Genomic DNA, 25,037 nt, shown 5'->3' with positions numbered 1-25,037 from the left:
ATCCAACATGGAGGATGTACCCGCACCTCCTTACAGGGCTCACCCCAGGGACAAATCTGTGAACACCTGCTTTCATGGCTCAACTCTTCACAGCAATCCAAAGATTTGAAATTAATTCTGTCACAGGCCCAGCTGCCAAGTCATAGTGCAGATACCACTTGCAGCTGATGCACAGCCAGGGTCACTCTCTGTTCAGTCCAATTGATTTCTGAGTCAAGGGCCATCATCCTCTCACCAGCAAACATGTATTCAGGGTGCAATTCCTTTGTTTCCTTTGCTCCCAAAATAGTTTGCTGGGGGCAAAAATTAACATGCAGATTATACGTGCATACAAAATACCTGGCAGTGATAAGAAAGGCCACTGATGGATGCTTTTCTATGTTAATTAAAATCATTTCACTTTTGAATGAATTATCTGAATCACTCATTAAAAAATAGTATCGTTAAGACTGCAAATGGTGCTTAAACTGAGCACCTCTTTCAAACAGGTGAAACACAATACCTGCTTTGACTGTGTTATACATTAAATTGATCTTGCCAACTAACTGCTTGCCAACTTATTTTAACAATGGTTGATGCCTATGCTGTGGTGGAGAGAGGATACTAGTTGTCAAGTTCTCCAGTCCCTTTTAAAGCTAGTGCCAATTATTCCTTGTTAGTGCAGCATTTTTTCTCTCCATTTGGACACAACTCTCACATGTTCTGTGTGGCTCTTCTTAGGATAAAAAAATATTTTACCCCAGACTTAAGAAAGGGTATTTTTCTGTGCCCCTGTACTTCCACCCTAAGAAGAGCCCATGTCCAACTCTGCATTTCATTTGCACATTGTTTTTCTCTGGAAGCACAGCTCTCAGCCTGTCTGCTGCACAGACACCACGCACCTTTTTGCATGTGCATTTGGAACTGCCATTTCTTTGTGTATAGGGCAGGCCCTTATAGAACTCTCACAAACTCAATTCTGATCAAAGGTATTGAGAACTAAAGGGTAATGATAAGCTGAACACTAAGGGTCTGATGTTGCTTTCTTTGCACCCCAAAACTCAGTATGTGATCTAAAGGAATTTGAGTTGTGCAAGGAATGCAAGAAATCTTATCCCCACCTACTATTTTATGGTTAACTGTTGGATTACAGAATGACTCCCTCCATAGCCATTACTCCATGCTCTTCATTGTCAAGATACTCTCACATTTTTGGCACAAATGATTTAGTAAGAACTTATGTTGCATTTGATGCAAACAATGTTTATCCTTATTTTGAACATTAAAATACAAATTATATATTCTAGCTCTAACAAGGAGTGCTCATGTGGAAAAGCATTTTCATCTGCTTCATTTTTTTAGTAAAAGCAATGATTTGAAAAATGCATTTAAATTAAAGTATCAACATATTTATAATAAAGAACACAAATAGTTCAAACATTAGGTAATTATCTGAATATTCACAACATTTATGCCAAATTTAATATGATGCAGTTTGTGCTTTTATGACATTTTTATTATGTTTCTAAAAAGTGCATGCTGAATTTTATAGAAAATAAAAATATAAATACTGATTTGAAATATCAGGAAATAATTTGTTCAATTTTTATTTTCAAAAGAGATGAAAAGTCCTATATTGCCTCTAAACCTCATCAGGGTTTTATGACTAATCACAGTGCTGCATGCATTGAAAGGCATTTTCTAACTTGTGTTGTATTTCATTGTTTGCTGTCATTGGTTTTACACTAGAATAAGGTAAGTACTTTCCCTGAATCAATATCAGATGTACATTTCTGTTATAGCTACAGCTCCTTCACAAAGTTTTGTCGATGATGGGTTGGTGGAAAATCATTTGTACTCTGACATGTGCCACGTAGCTCCTGAGGGCCCTGTTCCTGCAGCTCTTCCCCAGCTCTTCCCCCACTGGGGGAAGTTAAACTTAGCAGAAAATATGCAGCAGCTCACCCCATACCGCAGTGGGAATTTCACTGAGGCTGCAGTGAGAAGGACTTCTTCTCCTGCAGTGCAATGAGACCTGCCAATGGAGAGCACCCAGCACGTTGCATGGGCGACCTCTCAACTCTAAAAAGGAATTCCCACTTTCTCCATAATTAATAACGACAGAGCTGAAGCCACAGCCAGGTAGTGTATGTCAGTGAATCTGCATGGTGGCATAGCCACGCGTGCCCCTTAGACACACAGCAAGTGTCTCCCAGGTAGTTGTTTTGTTTCTTGTAACTCTGCTGCTTCGTGCTGTCACAGTTAATAGATACCACTAACCAACATAATTACTGAGCTCTGGGTTCAAATCTTGACCTCACCAAAGCCAAAGAACATGTGTCATTGATATGGGCCATCAGGACTTTAGTCGGAGCATATCACTTTTCTTATTATAGTACCCTCCAAGAAAGCATTTGTAATTCAGCCTCAAAATTTACCCCAAGCCTAGTCCTGAGAGGCATGCCTTTGCTGTTTCCTAAGGCTTTGTTCATGTTCATTTTGTAATCTAAATATTTTTGTTTCTATTTGGTTCCTACTGTGTCCTGTCAATTAAAAACATGGAAATAATGAACGATATTAGTATATACTGGGTTTTTTTACTGCATATTTTCATTCCATTTGACTATGTTCTATTTTCATAAATTTTAAACTGCAGACTTGTAGTTCAAACTGTGCTTTAGGAAGCACGCAATAACCAAAATGCTCTATTAAAGACTAAAGACCCAGAGCGACTCCTTCTCATAAATTGCTTCACTGTAGGTATTTATTGAACATGACCTAGACAGAATTTTGTTCTTCTGTATTGTCTGCATATTGTTTTCATCTAACTAGTATAACTCCAGTGACTTCACTGGAAAGTTATTTAGGGTTTCCTACACAAATTGGAGCACTATTAGCTTATATTTATTTTTTAATAATGCACTCAAAACTGTTGAACAAATTACGCAGTAGTTGCTCCTATTGATTGCTTTTTTGCTGCTTGCTCCATCAGCAATATACAGATAACTATTTTGGATCTGTACTTTTCTGATTTACTGATGGTTCAGTGAATGCACAGAAAAGGCAGAAGGCTCAGCAGATGCTGACCAGTTCATTAACACTTGCAAAGCAGCCTTCAAGTTGCCACTGATATCCCAACAAAAATTCCCTCCATACCCTCCATTATGGAAGGGGTGTCTATTCATAATATAGCTTGATGCTGCCTGGCATATTTTGGGTACTCCAAACAACAAAACAACTGCAAAATTATGGTAAAGCCTTCTATCAGTCTGTGAAAATAGAAATTAAATTTGTTATTAATAGTATTGAAAGCATTCTTAAATCCACCAAATGCAAGAAATGCCTAATTATTCCTGCAAACTATATTATATAATTCTTATCGTGATCTTATAAAGCACTATTGATCTCTCTTATACAGTACTTGCCAGCTACCAATATATAAAATTAATTTCAGAGAAATAAATATAGACCTGCTGTGATTTTATGCATACCAGACTATACATATTATACAATATGATATGATACTATAATACATAAGGTACACATATTTACCTGTCGCAACAGTGAAAATCATGCCGTTTTCTATAGCAAGCATGCAGTTTTTATGTGGCATCCAACCAGTAGTTGGGAAGTCTATCACAGACATTGGCGAGGACAAGTTTGAACCATGTCAGTGCAAGTGAAAAAAATAACCATTTAGTTCTTGAGAATTTAGATTTCTCTCATTTTTCACACACTTTACTGCTCTGGTGTTCAGTGTAAGACATAAAGATATGTTTCTTTGTAACTTCTTGATCATCTTATAAAATAACAGAACAGAATGATATACATAAAAAATGAGTAAATCTTTTAAGTTATTAGATAACCCTTTCTTTGTTGCTTTTTTCAATTATTTCTTTTCCTTTCTTTTTGTTGTTTTTTTTTTCTTTGTTCATTGTTTTAAACATCTTCATCATAACTTTAAGTCCAGATACAAAATGGTTAGGCACTGAAGTGAAATAGAGTGCAGGTGCACATAAGCAGTGTTCAAAATGAGTCCTGAAAATCTCTGCTGAGCAGTGGCTGAATGTGAGCAGACCAAAGGCAAGAGGGAGATGGGGGAACACAAAGGTCCCTGGGCTAAAGACTGTAGCTCAGCATGTGTCCCTGCTGTCCAAGTCTTGCCCAAGCTGAGGCTCTCACAGCCAAGCTCAGTCCTAAACTTAACCAGGTCTAGAAATGGCAATTTTTTCAGCCAAAAACATTGACAGCTCTGCTTGGTGCCATGTACCAAGAGCGACGCCACGCAAAGTTGGGCAGTGTTTTCTCCCAGGACCTTCTCTCCTGTATTTTGGCTGCAGAGTAGCCTTCTCCCAGCAGATAGGTGCTTCATCCTCACTTCATGGTTAGGATGCTCTCCTGAGAGGCGGGATGTCACCTTGAAGGCCCTGTGTCTAAGGAACCACCCACTTCCCAGGCAATGGGAATTAAAGGGAAGGCAAGATTAAGACCTCCTTCAAGCCTCATGACCAATGGCAGCCACTTTCAGAAGTGGGTTCAGGGTCATGATTTCCCTCCTGCCTTCCACAGTGCTGACTGGAGTGAGGGTGATGTTCCACTGAGATGACTACAGCACCAGAATAAAGACTGATCTTCAAAGCTTCTTTGCACTTGAGCTACCAAGTGACATTAAAACTATATAAACTCACCGCTGTCACTCTCTCACACAAAACTCTTACAAATCAGCACAGATCTTTCTTTTTCACTTGAAGAAGTCAGGTGAAAGTTAGGACAAGTCAACCTCAAACATTAACCCCTCTCTCAATTGCCAAATGCTCTAAAGCTCTGCCTTACTGTGAGAGTGCCAAAAGCTGTACCAAGTCTAGACCATTTGCTTTCATTGTCACCAGGAGATGGACTTTGTTTCATTCTTGCATGTACATTCCAGTGGCAAAACAAACAAAAAAATTCAAAGCCTTGGAAAACCAGTCAGGAAGTGACTTGGAATTGATTAGGGGTTTATAATCTAGATTTTGACACGACCGCTTTTCTTCAGTTTAGTCAATTGTGTTCTAGATTAGCTGTTGAAAAGTGTATAACTTTGTTATACAGATTTTTTTAGATTAAATTAGTATACGACAGCAAAAGCTATCTTTGCCTCTGGAGGACCATATGTATTTTGCAAAGCATGCAATCATTCCTTTTTCCTAAGGGCCACATTCACTAAAACTAAGCTTATGCACTAGAGAGGGAAGTATGACTGATTACAGTATGAGTATATACTTCTTACTCACAGAGAAAACTCACAAGTGAAAATCTGCCTTGCACACACAAATGGGAGATTTATTGACAGTAATGTCTACTGCAGGCCTCTACTTCACAGATCGCCTTTAAAATCTGATTGAATTCTTGGTTTGGAAGGTCCTGGTAATATCCAGTCCCTTGGAGTAGAGATGCTTAAGTCAGGCATCCTTCTCCCACTGCAAGACGAAGCTAGAAAGCACAAGGTCCTAAGTAGGCATGAAGGATTAGGAGAGGGAGTCAGAAATTAGCCCAAGACTGCACAGATTCACTAAGACTTTGCAGCTTCTTTCCCCTGAAACCAAAAGAAAATTTGGTGTTGCAGTCACCAGCAGTCCCTCCTGGGTGAAGCTCCTTACACCTGTTGGAGTTGTCCTTGGGATCTGCATGGTTAATGCTGTGCTCCGATCTCTTAAAGAAACTGCATCATCTGACTGCATCGATGGGAGTATCCTGTATGCCATTTTTCCATGTGGAGAAAGGAGGTCAGGTGGCTCTAAAAACTAGAATCTGGCAGCAGTATGCGATACTATTTTTATTTTTAAAAGTAGTTCTCCAATCAGAAGGTCTTTCCCATGCCCTAGGACTCTACAGTGCAGAGTATAAGTCACTGCCTCTCTTATAGCAACTTCTCAGCTGCTTTATACATTAGTCTGGCAAAGTGTACTGCAAGTTGTAGATCTAAGAGGAGACATCCTTTATTAGAACTTCAGAATACACAAACCTTTTAATTCCCATGTAATTCTGAGTGCAGTCTGGCTGTAGATCTATGTAGACCTGTATTTGTGTGCATGCACTAAAGGTTTGGATATGTATGTAAACAGACCAAGAAAAAGCATAGCCAGATGAAGCTCTGTGGATGTTCTGCAGTCGCCCGCCACAGCAGAGGCAGTAGGATGTCACAGGTCTGGGGTGCTGCACAAGCAGTTCTCCCCAAGGTGTATGCAAGTCTGTATAGGCCATAAGTAGACTGACAAGGATGCACCACATATGTCACAGCTTCATTTTCAAAGCTGCTGAAATTTGGAAACTGAAAGTGGGATACAGCCCTTAGGAGTTAGATGAGTTTCAGGTACAAAAGTCCAAGACAGCTGTCTTGTCCACCACTGCCCTCTCATGCTTCTTTCTTCCCTCAATGGGAGAAGTAGAAATCTTCATTGCATAGATGGGTCTTGTCCTCCAGGTGGGTCTTCTGAACAAGTGTCCTTTCTTCAATTAGGCTGTAGTCAGGCTGTCTCTTGCCTGATCTCCTCCCAGATGTGATGACGCTTATTTCCCAGATCTTTCTTCAGTTTTGCATGGGAGTGTATAGTCTGCATTAGGTCTGCATAAAACTGTTGTACTTCACTTCCTATATGGTAAAAGTGGAAGATAAAGAAATGGAGTAATGCTTTTCTTGTTCTCAAGATAAAGCAGTTAATGATTGAAGCCAGAAGGATAACTGAAGTATAAAGCCACTGTAGAGAAATGCCCTGTATTGAGAGGGTATGATGTGCATACAGCTTTAGTGAATCTGGCCCTAGGCAGCACAAGTTTTCATTAACTGAAAGATCTTAACCTTTCCCTAAGATCATGAATTGTAAATAAATGTAAAGTGGGACAGATTCTCAATGGCCTTGTACCTTGGCTGTTGTACAAAGCGTGTATGTCACAACCTTACACAGGCTTGAAAGGTCATGCAAGGACAAAGAAGAATCTGTCCCACTAGCTCACTGCTCCAGAATAATTTAAAGTACATCTAAAAGAAACTGACATGCTTCTCTTCCTCCACCCTTTGATTTTAACAGCACTCGCAAACAAAATTACATGATGAATTTTTCACGGCAACATGGGCTCAGGCATTTCTACAACAGAAGACGAAGGTCACTTAGACGATATCCATGAAGAAACGAGAAATTTATATTTTTTCCTCCCAACATGTGATGTGTTGCTTTCCATTCTTTAAATCTAGCACTGCATCTGGTATCAGGACTTTTCTGCAACTGGCTTGACGAATAACTGAAAGCCTTTCTCAAGACAGAGTGTACACCACTTTTTCGCACTGTGAACTAATGAGAAGTGACTTATTTTCTCATAGGTAAATGTTTTAATGTTGATGTGTCTGTGAAAATTGTGATCTGTTGTAATATCAGTTACAGTGGCAGTATTGGAAGTAAGCAACTAATTCTGTTTAACAGGAAAAAAGTTTAAGCACAAAGACTTTTCAGATTTTATGTTTAAAAAAACCTACATACTAAGTACAGAATTTAACATTTTTTGTCACGTAGGTATTTAAGTGCACTGTATTTCAGCTCTGTGTCATTTTATATGATTAAGTTATCGATGTTTGTCCTCTTTGTATTCTCCTCTACAACATGACACATTGGCACTGTATTTACTTGTTTTGTTGTTGTAATATTTTTGCTGCTGATTTTTGGGCTATTTACCTTCTGACAAAATGTATTAAAAAAAAAAATCAAAGTACCTAATCAAGAAGATAATTGCAAAAGTAGTTGTAAAGGCATTGATATCCTTTGGTCTTATTCTTTGATATGTCTGTTGGTTAGCATTGTTTTGTAGATAAAAAAAGAATGCTTGACATTAAACCTTTTTCTACTAAGGAGTTGTGGATAAAGCCCCATAAAGAAGTTCCCAGTTCCCTGTCTAAATGTAGTCAGTTCTCTGCAACTGATTTACTTACAGTAACTGCCATTTGGTGTCTGTAGTAATGAAGTGATTTGTAAACAGTGAATGTTTCATCGTGTTCTCTTTGGTGTTTGTTTCTATTGCGGGTCATGTTTGTATCTTCTGATAAAGTTGTATCTACACCAGCAACGTTATAATGCCCCTATAGCCCTAAACTGTCTATTATCATAAATAAAATGCTTCACTTTATGGTGAACCAAGCTAAAGATCCATGCTTCAATAAAAATAATGTCAACAAAGAATTCTGATGTTAGACTTTTCAAGCCATGAAGGCTTTACATGAAACCATAAACCAAATTCTTTCACTAAATACCTAGATTTTAACACAAACATCAATGGTATTTTTTAATATTTAGTACATCACACTTAACAGCACTTAGCAAATAACACAAACCAAGAAGTCTTCCCAGTCCCACCTGTGGGCATAATATCGTTGGTGGAACAGGTACTGGTGCAAGGAATGAAACAGGACCACAGACCAATGCACGTTCTCACTTGACTTTATCTGCAAACCTAATATTAATGTGAAAATTGGTGTTTGCAAGCTCTGAGGACTACAGTGCAGCACATAAGGAACCTGTTTCACAACAGATGAATTTGTTAGTTCTTAGAATCACAGAATCATTCAGATTGGAAAAGACCCTTAAGATCATCAAATCTCACCTTAAACCTAACACTGTGAAGTCCACCACTAAACCATGTCCCTAAGCACCACATCTACAGGTCTTTTAAATACCTCCAGGGATGACGACTCAACCACTTCCCTGGGCAGCCTGTTCCAATGTTTGACAAACCTTTCAGTGAAGAAATTTTTCCTAATATCCAATCTAAACCTCCCCTGGTGCAACTTGAGGCCATTTCCTCTTGTCCTATCACTTGTTACTTGGGAAAAGAGACCACCACGCACCTCGCTACAATCTCCTTTCAGGTAGTTGTAGAGAGCAATAAGGTTTCCCCTGAGCCTCTGTTTCTCCAGGCTAAACAACCCCAGCTTCCTCAGCTGCTCCTCATCAGAAGGAATTATCATATATACTTGCTATGCTTTTACATCATGTACCTCTGCTTCTGGCACTGTACCGGTCTGAACCAGAAGGGTGTTTGTTACACATCCATGATCAGCCACCTAAGATGTGTTTAATTTTTAAGAGGTTTTTAATCAAAGGTACCTGAGCAGTGCAGGAAAAAAGGAGGTCATTCACTGACCAACTAGTCAAAACCTTGGCTTGGTCAAAATTATGCAACAGACCTTTGACAGACCTGGAAACTTACTGCAACAGTCCAGCCTCCTGCAGCTGCAGACTTACCATACCGTTCTGGAGAACCATGTGCATGCTTTCAATACTTGAAACAAGATAAAGGATCTATTCAGAGAAAGAGCAGGAAGAAAAAGAATGAGGTTATTAAAGAATATAATAGCTTAATGTTTGGGCAAGAGATTCTAAAATATTGTAATAAAAGTTTCGCCCATTGAACAAACAAGATATAAATGCTCCTATTTTTTAAGATAATTTTATTTGCCCTAATATGTCAATAGATGGGTGATATTTCAATCTAAATTGCATGTGCAGCTAGTGTGTTGCTAGGGAATTCATTTATTTTAAAGACTTTAGATACAATGAGGCACTTAATCTGACTTCTTTTTCCGGGTAAGAGACCAGCATAACCAGAGAAGCTGCTTTTCACAATTGTATTTATTTTCTTTGAGTAACATATGTAATCATGTCTACTGAGGAATCCCACGAAGCATTTCACCAGAACTTACTACAAACTGTGCACAGGCTTTTCTCAAGAAAATCATCCTCTCTGGTAGATTCCCAAGTGACATTGTCATTTGCCCTTTCCAGATTCTAGGAAGTTCTTCCTTTTTTTCCATTCCTACAGCACACAAGGTAGCATGTGCATATGGCATGTTCAGTGTATGTGCTGTTTTATTTTTCCTCCCATATGACTGAAAACAATGAGTCATCTGACATTATATAGTTGTTAAAATAGCAAGGGTGACATAGCGCATAATCAATGGCAATAAAACAGTGACACTGCTATAAAATGTACTAATAAGCTTATCTACTGGTATAAAACTTTGGCAGACATAACTATGAAAACTGATACTTTTAGTCTGCCTTATAGACTTCGTCATTTCTCCTATCAGCTCATTAACCCATGTTTCAGTAGAATACGGAGAACATAAGAGAAATTAAATAAAAATACAGGAAGATGAAGCTCAGACCTGCTGGAGTTCCTGGAGTAATCAAAACCTGGAGTTCTCATAATTTTGCCTAAATGTTCTTCTCTTGAGCTTGCTTCATCCAAAGGTGACAACACTACCTTAACGGGCAGAGCACAAGTATTCTGAAGGACCGAATTAGGCTCTGCATGAACTTGACAATTTAGAGAAATACACAGAAATGAAATAACATAGCAAATAACATTCAAGGACAAAACATTGTCAAAGAGCAAGGTACCAACACACAAAGTGGATAAATACCCGGCTAGGCAGCAAAACTATAGGGGGAGAATCAACAGCATAAAGCAGTTTAAAAAATGCCATTTTTGCACTGTATCAATAGAAGCATTTATGGTAAAACACAGTAAATATACATATGGCTGCCAGTGCTGGTAAAGTAGACAGCAGTTGTCCACTGTTGAGCCCTTCACTTAAATACAGATGTAAACAAGTTGGAGAGATTGCAGAGTACAGCAGCTGAAACAAGACCCTTGAAACCATGAGCTTCTAAGTAGAGAGAGCTGGTTTGTTTAGTCTAGAAAGGAAAACATTTGGAAAGAGACAGGACAACAGCCATAAACACGGATCTATGTTTTATTTACTTGCTAACCCTTCAGGGCAAATGTCACTGGGTGGAAATGCTGCCACAGCATCACCTCATCATTTATCCATCAGTGGGGAATGGGGTTTGGTTATTATCCAAGCAGGAAGCTTGTGTGGGGCTCTGTGACCTCTGCTGACAGAAGCAGGAAGGGCCACGCACAAGCAGCAAGGTACAGCAGATAAACCCCACTCAGTTCAGCTCTGTAGCAAGGCTTGACTAAATATGACTCAACGCTAGAGTAACAGAAACAAGCCAGCTGTAGAGGGGAGCTACCTTAATCCTCAGCTGGTGAGGGAGCCTCAAAATCAAATGAGATCAGCAAAAGGGCTTGCCTACCTTAAGTGTGGCCCTAAAGAGCTTTTCAAGGACTGTTCGCAATCTGGAGCAGCTGAGACCACGGGACCGATTGCGGCACATCTCCTGGGAAGGAGCGGACAGAGCACCCACCATCCGCAGGTGGTGGATCTGCTGCTAGAAGAAACAACCATGAAGTCTGAGGCTGCAAAAGTCATATGGGTGACATGTGGACAAAGCGCCTAGTGTTCTCCTGGGTTACTGATGGTTTATGACTGTTGTTTTTTCTTCCCCGTGTTCTTCTTGGTTCAGCTGAAAGGACCAACCTGGCACCAAGCCTAAGGACTTAGGCTGGTGCATGCCTAATTACCACAGAGCCTGAGGCAGGGAGTTTGAGCTGGCACCTAGCAAGGAGGGGCCCAGTAAAAATGGTATGCCAGGGATGGAGGAATATTGTGGTGGAGGATGCTGATAAATGCTGAATCTGTATTTCTTTTGAAAGAAAACAAGTTTGTTAAGCTTCTTTAGGAAAAAATAAAAGGATGTGGTTGTGCTTTTGAGCTGTGCTGCTCAGGGGGGATCTGTGGAAGTTAGTGGCAAAGAAGCTATTTCAGAGGGCTCGGCTGCTTCCCTGATTCCCTCTGGGCCAAAGGCAGGACTCTGGGAGGTTCTGGGCAGTCACAGGTTTCTGGGCTGCTTCTGCATTAGGATGCTATTGCTGATACCTGCAGAGTTGGCTGATAGCCCCAGGTCCCTCTTTCCCTGCACACTGACTGTGCACATACACTCCAGCCTTCTGCTCATACCATACTGCATATCCAGATGTGCTAGAAACAGCACGTGCAAAGCCTTTCAACTGGTTTATATTCATGACTGGACATCCAACTTAGCTCATTTAAAATTAGACTTTTCTTGAGGGACGTTTTAAAGGATTTGAGTTCAGCCACTTTCAAGGAACTTCGCACAGTAAAAAGGAAAATGTCCTAATGTTTGGGCCTCTGCTAGAATAATTGTGTTATTATGAACAATAACAAAGCTTGACATGACTAATGTATCTGTATAGGATGTGGGCAGCAATTAATTAACAGGAGCACTTCAAGAACCAAGCCAACTGCCACTGAAATCAGTGGGGAAATCCCTGTACATCTAAATGCATTTCACTGCCATCTGGAAATGTCCACCTCAACTTTACTAATTCAGCTGGTTTGACCTGTCCTAGGACCTATGTAAGACTCCATGGTCAAATATATACAGGGCTTTTTCTGACTTAGGAAGTTGTCTCATTATTGGAACTCTGTGTAGTTAGGGAGCAGCTGGGAGCGACCCAGTCCATGGAGCCCATCTGACCCAGTTTGCTAATTTGGGATGTCCATGCCAATGAGACAACCAGAAGAGTCAGAAGCCTCACATTCCCCAGCCCCTCAAGCTAGCTCCTGTGCCCGTACTCACTATCAGCGGTTGTTTGAGGACGTTGTGAACTAAACAGCCCAATGACTGGAGCTCTAAGCAGCTGTGAGCATGGAACTGGCCTTTGACAGTGCCTCCCTGCTTTCCTTATGCTACTGGAGAGCAATGGCTCCCGCTGCTCCACCCCCTGGGAGCCAGATGAGCCCTCAAAGCTCACACTGGGCTGTCTGTCATCACACAGCTCCAGTGGTGTGTGTGCCATTAACTAATTTCCCCCAATTATCCTCCATGGGAGTTTTTTTAGTCTCTCTAATTGTCCATGTTGTTTATTCTGTATTAACTTCCCCTCCCTTTTTTGTTTTGACAAAAAATCCTCTTTTCATCTTGTTCCTACTGAGTTCAGCACTGTATTAATCCTTGCCCTCCTCTTAGAGCTGAAGAACTGAAGCATCTTTTACCATTTTAGACAATGCTGGAAAGAAGCAATAAAAAGCTATTAACCTTCCCAGTGGGTTATGCTAAAATGCGCACAAGAAATTAAAACCAGCTTGTATTTAAATGCAACCATTGACACAATTAGTGTAACATAATCCACAGCGTGGATTACTGTAACATTCAAAATGATTTACATCTTTGTGGATTTTTCCAGCAGCAAATCTGCTATTCCCATGTTTGTTTCCAGCTTTCTCCTCTCCCTCTTTGTGCAGGGTTGTAGTGGTTTGACCCCAGAGGGCAACTGAGCACCATGAAGCCGTTAACTCACCCCTTCCCCCTCAGGAATGGCAAGAAAAAAATAAAGGCTCCGGAAATGAGATAAGGACAGAGAGGGATAACTCACCCATTATGGTCTGGGCAAAAGGCAAGACTCCTTAGGGGAAGAAAAAAGATCACTTTAGTTCAAACACTAACAACACCACCACAGACAGAGTGAGACAGTGGGAAGCATTACTACATCTTAAAAACACCTCCTCCCAGCCCTCCCTTCTACCCAGGCTCAGTTTTGGTCCCAGTCTCTCTATCTTCTCCCCCCAGCGGTGCAGGAATGGAGGTTATGGTCACTCCAGCTGCTTGTTCCTCCTCAGGGGGAGGGCTCCTGGCATTCTCACCCGCTTCAGCATGGTTCCCCTCTCACAGGAGACAGTCCTCCACAAACTTTCTCCAACACGAGTCCTTTCCATGGGCCACAGACGCTCCCACGCTGCTCCAGAAAGCGTCACCCCCGTGTGTTTCAGTCTTCCCAGTGCCAAACTACAACAGCAGGGGCTTCTTCCCACAGAGTCCCGGCCTTCTTCAGTGTGGGGTCTTCCATGGGCTGCAGGTGAGTCTCTCTCCACCACTGACCTCCATGGTGGCAGGAGGGGTGGCCCTGCTGTCTCACCACGGGATATGGTGTGTGGGGGGGTGTGTCTGCTCCGGTGCACCTCTCCCCCTTCTCCTCCTTCCACTGATGTTGGTGTTTGCAGTGGTGTCCTCCTCACAACTCCAACTCCTCCCAGGTTCCCCTTCTTAAATACGCTATCGCAGAGGCGCAGCCACCATCGTTACTTGGCTCGGCCTTGGCCAGAGGCGGGTCCGACTTGGAGCCGGGGGAGCTTGGAGAAGCTTCTCACAGAGGCCACGGCTATGGCCCCCTCCTCCACTACTGAAAACCCCACCACACAAACCCAGCCCAAGGGTGTATAAGCACAGGTCTGCCTGTGGTATGTTACTGCAATATATGCTTATATAAAGCATTTCAGAATTTCATTACATCAATGGTGATGCCACACCGTCATAAGGTAATTACACCTGCATTCTAATACAAGATACAGATACCCAAGTTCAGAAAAAAAACAGATTTCTGGATATTTTTTAAAAATTTAAATTTGGATAAATATTTTAAAAAACTAAAGTACTGTACTTCAGCTTGAATTAATTTAAATTTTACTTAAACTAGTCTTAAACGCTAAAAAGGGCTAACATGTCAAGGAATCATTTTAACGTTTTTAAAATAATACATGCCTGTAGGCACCAGTTTTACGATTTTTTTCATGGTCTCACTGCATAAGAATTCAAAAAAATTTTTTTCCTACCACTTTTATATCCAAAACCAAATCTCTAAGAATCTGAGAGGTGGGTCTTTTCTCCTGGGCAAGAGATAAAGCTGTCATTATGTTGGAAAACATTTATAAGTCAAGGACTGAAAGATGAGCTCTACAAAGACATTTCACTACTAATTCCTGCATATTCACAAGAAAATTGATCCCTATGTACCCTTTGCATCCCTAAAGAAATAAAAAACTACATCCAGTCACTTGTGAGACCGACCACTCTGAGGCCCAGGCTGACAATGTGCTTCTCAGAGAGCAGAGCTGGCAAAAACATGCTCCTCATTAAACAAGAAGAAAAATAATTTTAAGTCTCTTGAAGCATTCAATCAACATGAAATCTTTCAGAAATTTCCGGTTTTACATTCATTTCATGACTGGCACATTTCCGATGCCTGGTGCATATACTACATTTCTTAAAGGACAGAGCACTGATGCCTGCTTTTTCAAATTAATTTTAGGCAATAAATCCTGAGGCTTTTTCACTGCAATTTCAGGACAACCCAACTGGGGTTTATTTAACAAACAACACGGCGTTCCCCACGTGAGCACACCAAAACCAGCCAGGCCGTGTCCTGTATTGCATCACTGCCGGCCAGTGCCTGCCCCGTGCTCCCCAGCGGTCTTTTTAAAAAATTTAAGTTCCATCTATGTTATGTATTTCGTGTGTGTGCATACACATGCCAAAGGGAGGGCTGCGGGTGACCCCCCGGCTACACTCAGGGCCGCGCCCACGACGGCCGCAGCCGCCGCCTTCCCCCCGCCCGCCCCGGCTAACGGTAACGACGCCGCCGGGCGGGGGCGCGCACCAGCCCCGCGCACACGCGCGCCGCGCGGGCGGCCCCGCGGCATTCTGGGACTTGTAGGCCGCGGCGGGCGCGCGCCCGGCGGGGGCTGCGGGGGGGACTACGAGTCCCAGCCGCGCCCGCGCTCGCCCACGGCCGGCAGGGGAGGAGGCGGGGGCTGGCGGCCCGCCGCCGCCCGCCCCGCACCCCTTGCGCTCACCTTGGGCGCGGAGGGGAGGCGGTGCGCGGCCGCTGTCGGGCGTGACTCGCCGCCGGGCTAGAAGGAGGCAGCGCCTGGAGGTGAGTGGAGCGCGGGCGGGCTGGCGGAGGTGAGCGCGGCGCTGTGGGGCTGGTGGCGGGGGGTTCCCTCCTGAGGGGGGTCCCTCCTGAGTGGGCGAGCCTTGCCGTGAGGAGCCGGGTCAGGGTCGCGCTATCCCGGTGCCTGCGGCTCTAGCCCGGTCATTCCGGGACGGGGGCTGGTCTGGGGGGCGGGGGTCTCGCACGGTGCTCCTGCCTCTCACGGTGCCTTCCCTGCTCCCTTCGCCCCCTCTCCCCGCCGTCCCCTGCCGCCTCACCCCGTGCCCTCCCTGCCGGTCCCCGGGGAGCTGCCGGAGCTTGGTGGGTGGCGGGAGCGGTTTAAAAGGCACTTGTGAACGCGGTGCTCGCCTCGGCGCCTCACCGAGGCAGCGGGCTGGTCTGCGCCTCCTCCTTAACGCGCTCCTTAAAGCTCAGGGGCTGTTCGGGCAGCAAACAGCACCCACGCTGCTGGTAACTGTAAGATATACGCAAAACACCCGGGCTAGCTTGCAAAAAAAAAAAAAAAAAAAAAAAAAAACCACAAACCAAAAAAAACACCAACCAGAAAAAGTGGAAGGGGAAACCAGAGGAAGGTGGAGGGATCAGTCATTTCCTCGTCTAGTGACTGCAACTCGCTGACGTTAAGCTGCCGGCTGTCAGTTTAGGTCAGAGCGACTGTCCAAGAAGTCTTGTAATTACAAGAAATAACCGTTTTGTGCCTTGTTACTAGCTTCAACGCAAAGATCTTCAAAACCTTGACTGAACTATTCCCCATCACCACCCCAGTTTTCTGGCAAAGAATAATGTTGTGGCTTTCCCTATGTCAGTATTTTTCAACTTCTGGTCTGCGAACTGTGGGAACATTTTGAACTCCTTAGAAGGGATCAGTGAAAGTAACCAGGGAAAGCCAGCCAGAGAAGTAAGTAGGCTTAAATTTGATGTGCTGGTGCCCATACAGCTATTGCAAAACTTTTAATTGTCTGAACGTTGAAATACGGCTGAAAGTTGTTTTCAGGATGCTTCAAAATTTCAGATAACCCGATGGCTGTTGCAGCAGGCATTTAGAGATAGTCCAGTAGTAAGAAGAAGAAAGAAAAAAAAAAATTACTGCCATTATTTTTGCAGATGATTCAGCAGAATGTACATTCATAATTCTTCATATCTATCACAGTAACAGTTGCACAGCATTGGTTTGGATGGGAATGACTGACAGCCTTAACAAGGGTCTGGCCACTGGAATTTTTTTGGCCGAAGTTTTCACAAAGGAAGACTGAAATGTTCAGACAGACTTTTAAAATGTCTTCTACTAAATGTGCAATAGAATGTATTGTGGGTTAACAGGAGTCTTGATTTATATTACAGAATTTTCATAAGTGAGATGCTACTTTACTAGCTGCTGTAGAAATGGAAAAACTAAGATCGTTACCAGTGCTGTTTCAGAAGCAAGCATGTGTAGGTGACTTGCACTGCATTAACTCTGTGGGGATCAACTCTCGCATTGGCCTTCCTCAAGTGGTAGTAATCACACTTTGAAATACTTGGTTTATGGCAATTCCAAGTCTTCTCAGGATATGGTAGGTGTTCCAGTTCTGCATTTAGCAGTATTCCTGAAGTGTTTTATTAATTGTCCTGCAGTGTACTGTGAAACATTTCTGAAATGGAATGGGGAAAGAGTATAGGGAGAAAATGGAGTTTCACCCATGCGAAGCTGTTCTTGGTAGCTGATAAAGCATATTCATTTGAGGTAGCATTTACTCCCTTGTATAGACTTCAGGACCTTAAACTCAGCAGTTTCATGCTAAAAGCTTCACTACGCTTAAAGGTATATTTGTGGGGGGAGCTGTGGCAATATTGGGTTATAACTAGAGTCACATTTCATTGAAGGAAAGCTCTTAAGTCCAATAAGAAAAAAACCTGCTACTACTTCCAGTCTTGGTTCTAAGTATATCTGTCCAGAGCTGATGGGTTTTTTTGATTTTACTGTACAAACTCTGTGTAGGGTAACAGTTTGCTTAAAGGCTGACATAGTTACAGTTAAAAAAAAAGTGAAGATGGCTGAGCATAGATCTGGAGGAAAGGGTTTAGGAAATGGTGAAGTCTTTAGCCTCTGCCACAAACTGAGCCCAGTTTATGAGCTGAGTGGAAACTGAAGTGCTATGTCAGGTTCAGCCATCATATCTTAAGACTTGGGGCACCAAACAGCCATCAGGTATTGCCTTTTGTTTGGAGTTTCTAGTCCATTACGGTGGTTCAAATCATATCTTTAGCACACAGTTCTTCATAGGTATAGTAGTCTGTCCCCAAGGATGCAGTGTTTTTAGAACTTAATTATTCCAAAACCACATGGGAACTTGGTTATTATTTAACATGACACTAAAATCATACGATACTGAGGCATAGATGTAGCACATGGCTGCAGTACCATTGTTCTTTTGCTAGTAACTTGAGAAAGAAGAACTGAACATGTGTTTATCTGCTTTGACTAGTATTCTAATATAGACAGACCATTATTGTCTTAAACTGCTATTTATTTGGACTGTACCAGTAGGCTCTGTAAACATGACCAAGACTTTTGTGCAGCCTAGAGAACCGCAGAATCCTTTGAGCTCCCCTGCCTCTCCTGGTTTGGCTGATCATCTGCTTAAGTCAACCCTGTTGGGGAGCTGCAAAGGAACTCGTGACTCTGGAGCCTGGTACTTTTTCTGTGTCTAGAGGAACTTTTCCCCTGGAGAAAACAAGCCTCCAACTGGTGGGGGTTTTCTGTTCCATGTTTTCTCTGTGTTACCCCTCCCCTGTGCAGGCTGTCCTAGCCATGATGGTTTGCTCAGCTTGAGCTTTGGTTATACCAGTTGTTACCAAGCTAGAGGTCAGTGTGGTAGTAGCAGCTACAAGTAATGTTGTAAACTTGACAGGATTGGCCTGCAACCAGAAATAATTAGGCCCAAACTATGTCTGATTTAATAGGCAGTGTTAAGGCTTAATATATCATTGTCCCCTAGTTCCCTGTTTGAATGCACAGTGACTGAAGCATTTGCATTATGGTAACTTGCCTAGCAACTTCTTAAGGGTATCCAGACAGTTTCTCAAATTGTTGTCCTGTATGGTAATGTCAGATCTTTAGCTGGGCAGTGGATCTCAAAGAATAATGAAATTACAATGACATTGTATCTGTGCATGTACATTAGATGTCAGTTTGATGATTAAATCATAGTATGCAAAATTCCTAGAAAGAGCCTTTGTCACTTCAGCCATTCATTCTTCCTGCACTAACATTAGCACATGGGGAGAAAGCCAGAAAGCCTTTCATTCTTGTCTACTAATTAATGCCATCTTCTCTCCAACACTGAAGTGGGTTGGTTTAATTCATAACTCAAGGTTCAGTAGCTTTCATGGATTCCCTCATTTCTTCATACTAGTCACTTTTTTTCTGAATAGCTTTACACAAAGGTCTTTGGGCATCTCATGCGTTTCCCCATGATCCAGTGTTTACTTCCTTCTGAATCTGATGAACTGCTGACTGCTATTTTTTCTTCTATTTTATTGCTGATATAATTTTTCCATAAGAACTGGATTTCTAAAGCATGTGGTTTTCTGTCTGATCATTTGGTAGATCTATAACCTTTAGCGCAAGAAGACCATGCTGAAGCTAAAATTCTCAAGCTCAAGTTAGCCTAATGATTTCCCAGTTAAGTTTAATGAATTGAACATCTTCCTTAGGCTGATGTGTTTCCTTCCGTAGATCTGTTAGCCAGCAGGATCTTTTCCTGCTAGGTGGTATTTCTTGATAGTCCTTCTTGATAGTATTTCTTAATATGGCTACAAGACCTGCCATTGCTATTATTTTATAGCTAGTTATCTACAGCTTTTTGCTTTTCAGAAGTATGAGCAGCAGTAAAGTCCAGGTCTTGTAGTTATTTTCCATGTGCCCAGGTAATGAGAAAGCTATAGACAAACAGACAGTGTCAGGCATTTCCATGGGTTTTACAAGTCAGTTGTATTGGTAAGATTTAGATTTTGTTAATGATCATAAGATCATTATATGAATATATGAATAACTGGCCTATGTGGGAACTTGGACTACTATTCTCAAAGACTTGCATTAACTATTTCTTTTGTGCAGTAGCACCTTCCATGTGACAAACAATAGTGTGATTGCCATCTTGGAGCTTTTTGACAATGATTCTGTATTTTCACTACTGTGGTGAAGTCTCTCTTTCTCCAGCCTTCACTAAAGAATTCTTACTAGTTTTGCACAGGCGTTGGATCAAGTTTTGCTGCTCTGCTTTGGTTATTGCCTACCATTTTGTGTGTTCAATTTTGTTTGCATTCTTGTGGTGGTGTAGGTTGGTTTGGGTTGTTTCTTTTTCTTCACTAATTAATAGATTTTAACCTTTTAATTGAAAACCTGAGATTCTGCCACCCAGACTGGGCTAGAGCTAAAGTCAAATTGTTCATTTTCATTTATTATATGGAAATCAGATTCTGAGACGGGGCTGGGACTTTGGAGAACTTATCAGAAAATCTCTCATAACTAAAGCATGGACAGAATTTTCCAATCCAAATCAAAGATTGCAGTGTCTGTCATTTGAAACATCCTTGTTGGAGTTCGGTCTGGTAGGGCCAGACCAAATTAAGGATTGAGCTGATTAGGCATTACAAAACTTCAGTTTTGGGCACCTGGTTTTCATGGAGCAGAATTCGGAACTCCATATACCATTCAGGAGAAAACTTGGATTGCTGCTCAGAGGTGCCCACAGGCAGCTGCCTGTTCCTGTTCTCACGGAGCTCTGCTGAGCTCAGGCGTGTCTGAAGAGACATGTCTGAGGAGTCATGTCAGGAACAAAACCACAGATCTTTCATAGATACAGGCATCTGTAATATCTTCTCTAAATACTGAAGTTTTGCTGTTGCTGTCATAACTTTATGGCATAACATAGTTAGTCATTTCCCAGAGAAAGCTAGACCTGAGTTCAATTACCACTTGAGCATGTTGTGATTTAACCCTGCATCTCGTGCTTTACTAGGATAGTGTCATAGCTACACAGCTTTGACTTAACATTGTTTTCTAAGCCCTCCCTATTTCTTTCAGGTTTATTGTTTCTTCTGTCTCTGGTCCATTTCATTGTTCAATTTGAATTTTGCTCTATACCACTTTTCTTGTTTTCAGTTCTGGATTATGTATTTCTGTTTTGATTTCTTTGCCAGTTTTGCATTTAAAATCAGTGCTATGATCTTTTTTTCACTATGGCATTGCAATGCTATAGATGGTGCTGTATTTGTGTCTACATAGCTGAACAGATGGCCTGAGTCTTTAACTTACTACAGATGTAGTGAGTCTGATTATTTTTTTTTCCCTTTCTGGTGACATTTGTTTCTTTTGCATATGTGTTTCTGAGGGAATGTTCTTACAAGAAGTCACCAGAAAATTAGTCCATGAACCTTTCTTCATTTCATTTGACGATCCTCAGCCCAGACACCCTTGTTGCTCTTCCAGTTCCTTCCTTACGACACCCTGTTTTACTGTTAGATGTTGCAGGAATCAGTTCATGCTGGGCTGTTCTGCGAAACACACTTGAAGAGTCGGCTGGAGAACTCTTTGCCTTTACAGACCTGTTTGAACTAAACTCTGTGACTGACATCTTTACAAATCTGGTATAGGTGATGTTTTGGTAGGTGGATTCTTAGCTTTACTGCATGATTGGATGATGAACACCACTCTCTTAGAGCTCTTCACAGAATATACATATCTTCAGTTCTACCTAATAAATGCCACTGATTTATGAAGACCTGACCAACACATCTGAGGGTCCTGTGTGCTTCAATAGCCTAGTAAACCTAAAGTATAACTGCAAGGACATTGGCCTGGTAGGTTGTTTTATCATTCCTGTACTCTATAGCATAGAACCTTCAACATATGAACATGTTGAGCGCCAACCAGTAACTAGCATCAGGCCAAAGCAATTTCTGTATATTGTCCATCTTGTTTGATTGTTTGGTTTGGGTTTGTGGTCATTTCTTTAGCTGTGTGAAGGTTAGTCTTTTTACTTGCGTAGTTAAGAACAGACACAGGGCTCTTCACATTAAAATGTGAGCTCTGTCATGAGCTACAGAAGAAATGCAAAGCCACAAGGTGAGTCCGCAAATAAAGCGGGGGGGGGTTGCTCTGAAGTACTTATCAGAGAAACTTCTCTACATGTTCATTTTGCTTACTATGAATTTTAAATATTTCAAGGAAAAGTAATGTTGGCCAGTGTTTGTGCACTCATGGCCTTTATATGTAGCTTTGGCATCAAGATGTTGAGGAAGGTCATTCCCACTAGTTGGCAATCACCTTCAGAACATGAAGCAACACCCTTAAGTACATAGGAGACAGGAAAACTCTATCACTTGGATAATATAATCTTAACCAAGCAGCAGTTGCATAATTGGGAACAGGATCTGTCACAATCGCGTCCTACTTACTGCTCATGTAGGATTTGGTTTGATACCCAGTGCACAAAAGATACATACAGAAAACATGTGTTATAATGTAGCGCTAAGAATGAAATATTTCTTCCAAATGCAGATCCTAACATCGATAGGGAAGTTGAACTTTTCAAAACTAGCAGGAAGAGAGTTGCAGCTTAGATAAATAGTTATCATTACTACTTTCCCAGAGAGTGCCTGCCCTATGCTGAAGTTCTTTGGCTTTGTCAGAAACAAGTTCTTCAGGAATTTCTTCAGTCATGGCAGTGACTGTAGCCCGTTCTGCAGAGGGGCAAATCCTTTCAGAAAGCATTAGGAAGAGGACCTTGTAGAGAATGCTTGGAGACATTTCAAAATCTTGTGTTAGTTAAATAAGGTAGTTACTTGGTGCCTTGTTTTCAACAGTGAAACTGGAATATAAATTTATAACCCCATCCTAAACCCCCTCTTCTTCCCTCCCCCCACCCCAGTCATTTCTTCCTGTGACCACACTGTTTTACTGTCCTCCAGCTTCCCCTGTGACTTGAGAGGTTTGCACTATAAACATGATGACTGAAATGATTCTGGTTATAAATAACAACCTTCTGCTTTGTTTTGTTTATTTTTAGCTTGATGCAGCACTTCAGGGGCTAGTGATGTGTGTAAACAGGGTTGATGAAGCAGATAAGGAGGGGGGACTCTTGGTGGCTTCTCTGCTGAAGGAGGTGTATCATGTAACTTCTCCCTTCTGCACAGACACTTGTTTGATGTCTGCTTGTTTCACTTTGCCAGAAAAGATGAACCAGCTGTTGGAGGTCACTGGTGCACTGAGGTCACATGAGCTATAGAAATTATTCTGAGTTAGCTTGGTGCGTATGCATGATCTTGATTTATGTTCTCTCCTTTGGTCATCAACTGGAGCTTTATGATGAAGACTGCTCTAACATTTTTTGGCAGTGGATTGCCTCTGGAAAAATGAAGCTAGCTAATGATTACCTGTCTCTGAGGGGGTGTACATCCTTATCAGATGGCTTAAGCATGACAAGGGGGTCATTGGCCATGGTAGCATTCTGATTAACTTATCTGATTCCACTATCACTAGCTACTGCTTTTGGATTTCAAAAGGGATGAGGATGGCAGATTCAGACCCAAGGTCACTAAAGCCATAAAAGGCAGGAACAAGAATGATCATATTTCCATGGGTTCTCATGGTCATCAACGTGTTTACACTGAAAACAGAAGCCATCTCTTATCTATATCTGAGAGGGAAGGAGACCAGTGTTCTGCTGCTCAAAGTGCTCCAGGTGTTTGCTTTATGTGGAATTGATTAAACAGCTCAATCATCATAACAGGTTCCCAAAACATTCTCTTGTTGAAAACAAACAAGATTGCTGGTTGATAAGAGATACCATTAAGATACTAATGAATTTATTAGTCCATGGAGTAAATCTTTAGAGGCAAAAGTATTTTTTGTCAAGGAACATGAAATATAAAGTACCCCTTATCAGTTACATAATTTTATATATATATATATATAGGCCTAATTTGTTACCATTTTCTGAGACAAGAATCTCTGTGCCTCACATGTTGTTATTATGCTCTTTTCAGTGGATAAGATCAGTTTATTAGGGAAAAATATATTCCACTGAATCCAACAGCCTAAGAAGGCAAGGCTGCTGCTGCTCCATATCCCCAGGTCCAACCAGTATCAAGGCTGAAGATGTATTCCCAGCAGGCATACACACACAGAATACACAACATATTTCCATATGTACATGGCAAATCGCACAGATTAGACAGGCAACACAGCCTCATCCTCCTCCCCTCTCTGACCTAAGAGGTCCAATAATGAGACTATATATACATTTGAGGAGATATAGGTGCACACACACATCTGTACAAAGTGAATCCCTCCAGCAACTGGGCTCAGACACTCAGTCTACCCAGTGGGTAGTTCCTGCATCCGAGCCTCCCCAGTTGCTGGCAGCTGGGCATATGAGCCCTCAAGGCTGCAGCCCCACTCCAATTGCTGGTACAGACCATCACATGTGCATACATGTGGCTGTCCAGGACTTCCCAGGTCCCAATAGCTGCCCTGCTGTGCTTTTACTCTTAGAGGTATGCAGATGCTCTCACACCCAGAGCTGGCAGGGAATCCCATGGTCCCATAGCTGACCCTCCTATGCTGCTTTGGACTGGTGGAGATGAGCCTTTGATGGGCTGATGGCTCCCTGATGGACCTGGGAATAGCCCAGCAGGATATTATCCAGGCTCTCTGTCCTGCCGTTGTCCCTCTGAGTAACTCTGTGGATGTGTGGAGCAGCTTTTATCACACAACCCAACACAGGTTATGTAGCCATCTTGCCTTTCTGTGTGGTACAGAGTGGAAAATTTGCCTGCCTAAAAGATGTATAGGATCTCAAGGTCCTGATTTTTATTTTTTATTTTAATTTTTTTCACAAAGGTTCTCTCTTGGAGTGCATTACTTAGCTTAGGACCTACACAAGGAAAATTCTATTTGCTTCACAAGTTATTTCTAAATTTGTGAAGCTTTACATGAAGGCTACAGGTCTAAACCATCTTTTTGTTAGTGGGTTAAGTGGGAGTAGTGGAGGAAGAATGAGGATGATAAGCACAGTCCAAGAAAACTAGGAGAATGCATTCCTTATGACCCCACCCAGTCATTTTACACCTTTGTGCTTGTTTTTAAAAAAACTTCTATTCCGGCTTGGTCTAGTTTTATACATATCACTCAAGGTGATAAGTGGAAGGGCATAGGGCACTGGGGAATGAGGCCAGAGAGGAAAGAAAGAAATGAAAGAACATGTGCTTCCTAAAATTGCCTCGGTTTTTCTGTCTAGCATTTTCAGACAGTAGGAACAGACCTTGAAGTAACTCTGCTTTTCAGTGTCCATTTGGGAAAACATATTTTGCAGAGTGGCAGTATTTCC

General features: G+C 42.0%; 2 protein-coding genes across 4 annotated transcripts in view; both read left to right on the top strand.

The window, feature by feature from the left end:
* RELN (reelin) overlaps positions 1–8,186 on the top strand; it is a 295,992-nt gene extending 287,806 nt beyond the window's left edge. Inside the window, exons 64-65 of one of the 2 annotated variants that reach the window (XM_074869920.1) lie at positions 1,599–1,734; positions 7,047–8,186. In XM_074869920.1, coding sequence (XP_074726021.1) covers positions 1,599–1,728 — 130 coding nt within the window. In that variant the 3' untranslated portion in view covers positions 1,729–1,734; positions 7,047–8,186. The remainder of the gene's footprint in view (positions 1–1,598; positions 1,735–7,046) is intronic. The other variant, XM_074869921.1, reaches the window with a different exon arrangement.
* A 7,329-nt stretch (positions 8,187–15,515) lies between these two features.
* SLC26A5 (solute carrier family 26 member 5) overlaps positions 15,516–25,037 on the top strand; it is a 38,372-nt gene continuing 28,850 nt past the window's right edge. Inside the window, exon 1 of one of the 2 annotated variants that reach the window (XM_074869903.1) lies at positions 15,516–15,645. The gene's annotated coding sequence lies outside the window, so the exon portion shown is untranslated. Of the gene's footprint in view, positions 15,646–15,695; positions 16,562–25,037 lie in introns of those variants that run through there. The other variant, XM_074869904.1, reaches the window with a different exon arrangement.

The sequence above is a fragment of the Strix uralensis genome, chromosome 5 (genome assembly GCF_047716275.1).
Source record: "Strix uralensis isolate ZFMK-TIS-50842 chromosome 5, bStrUra1, whole genome shotgun sequence".
In the NCBI taxonomy this organism is placed as follows: Eukaryota; Metazoa; Chordata; class Aves; order Strigiformes; family Strigidae; genus Strix; species Strix uralensis.
The sequence above is the reverse complement of the archived record's forward strand: the minus strand, read 5'-3'. Positions and strand labels throughout refer to the sequence as shown.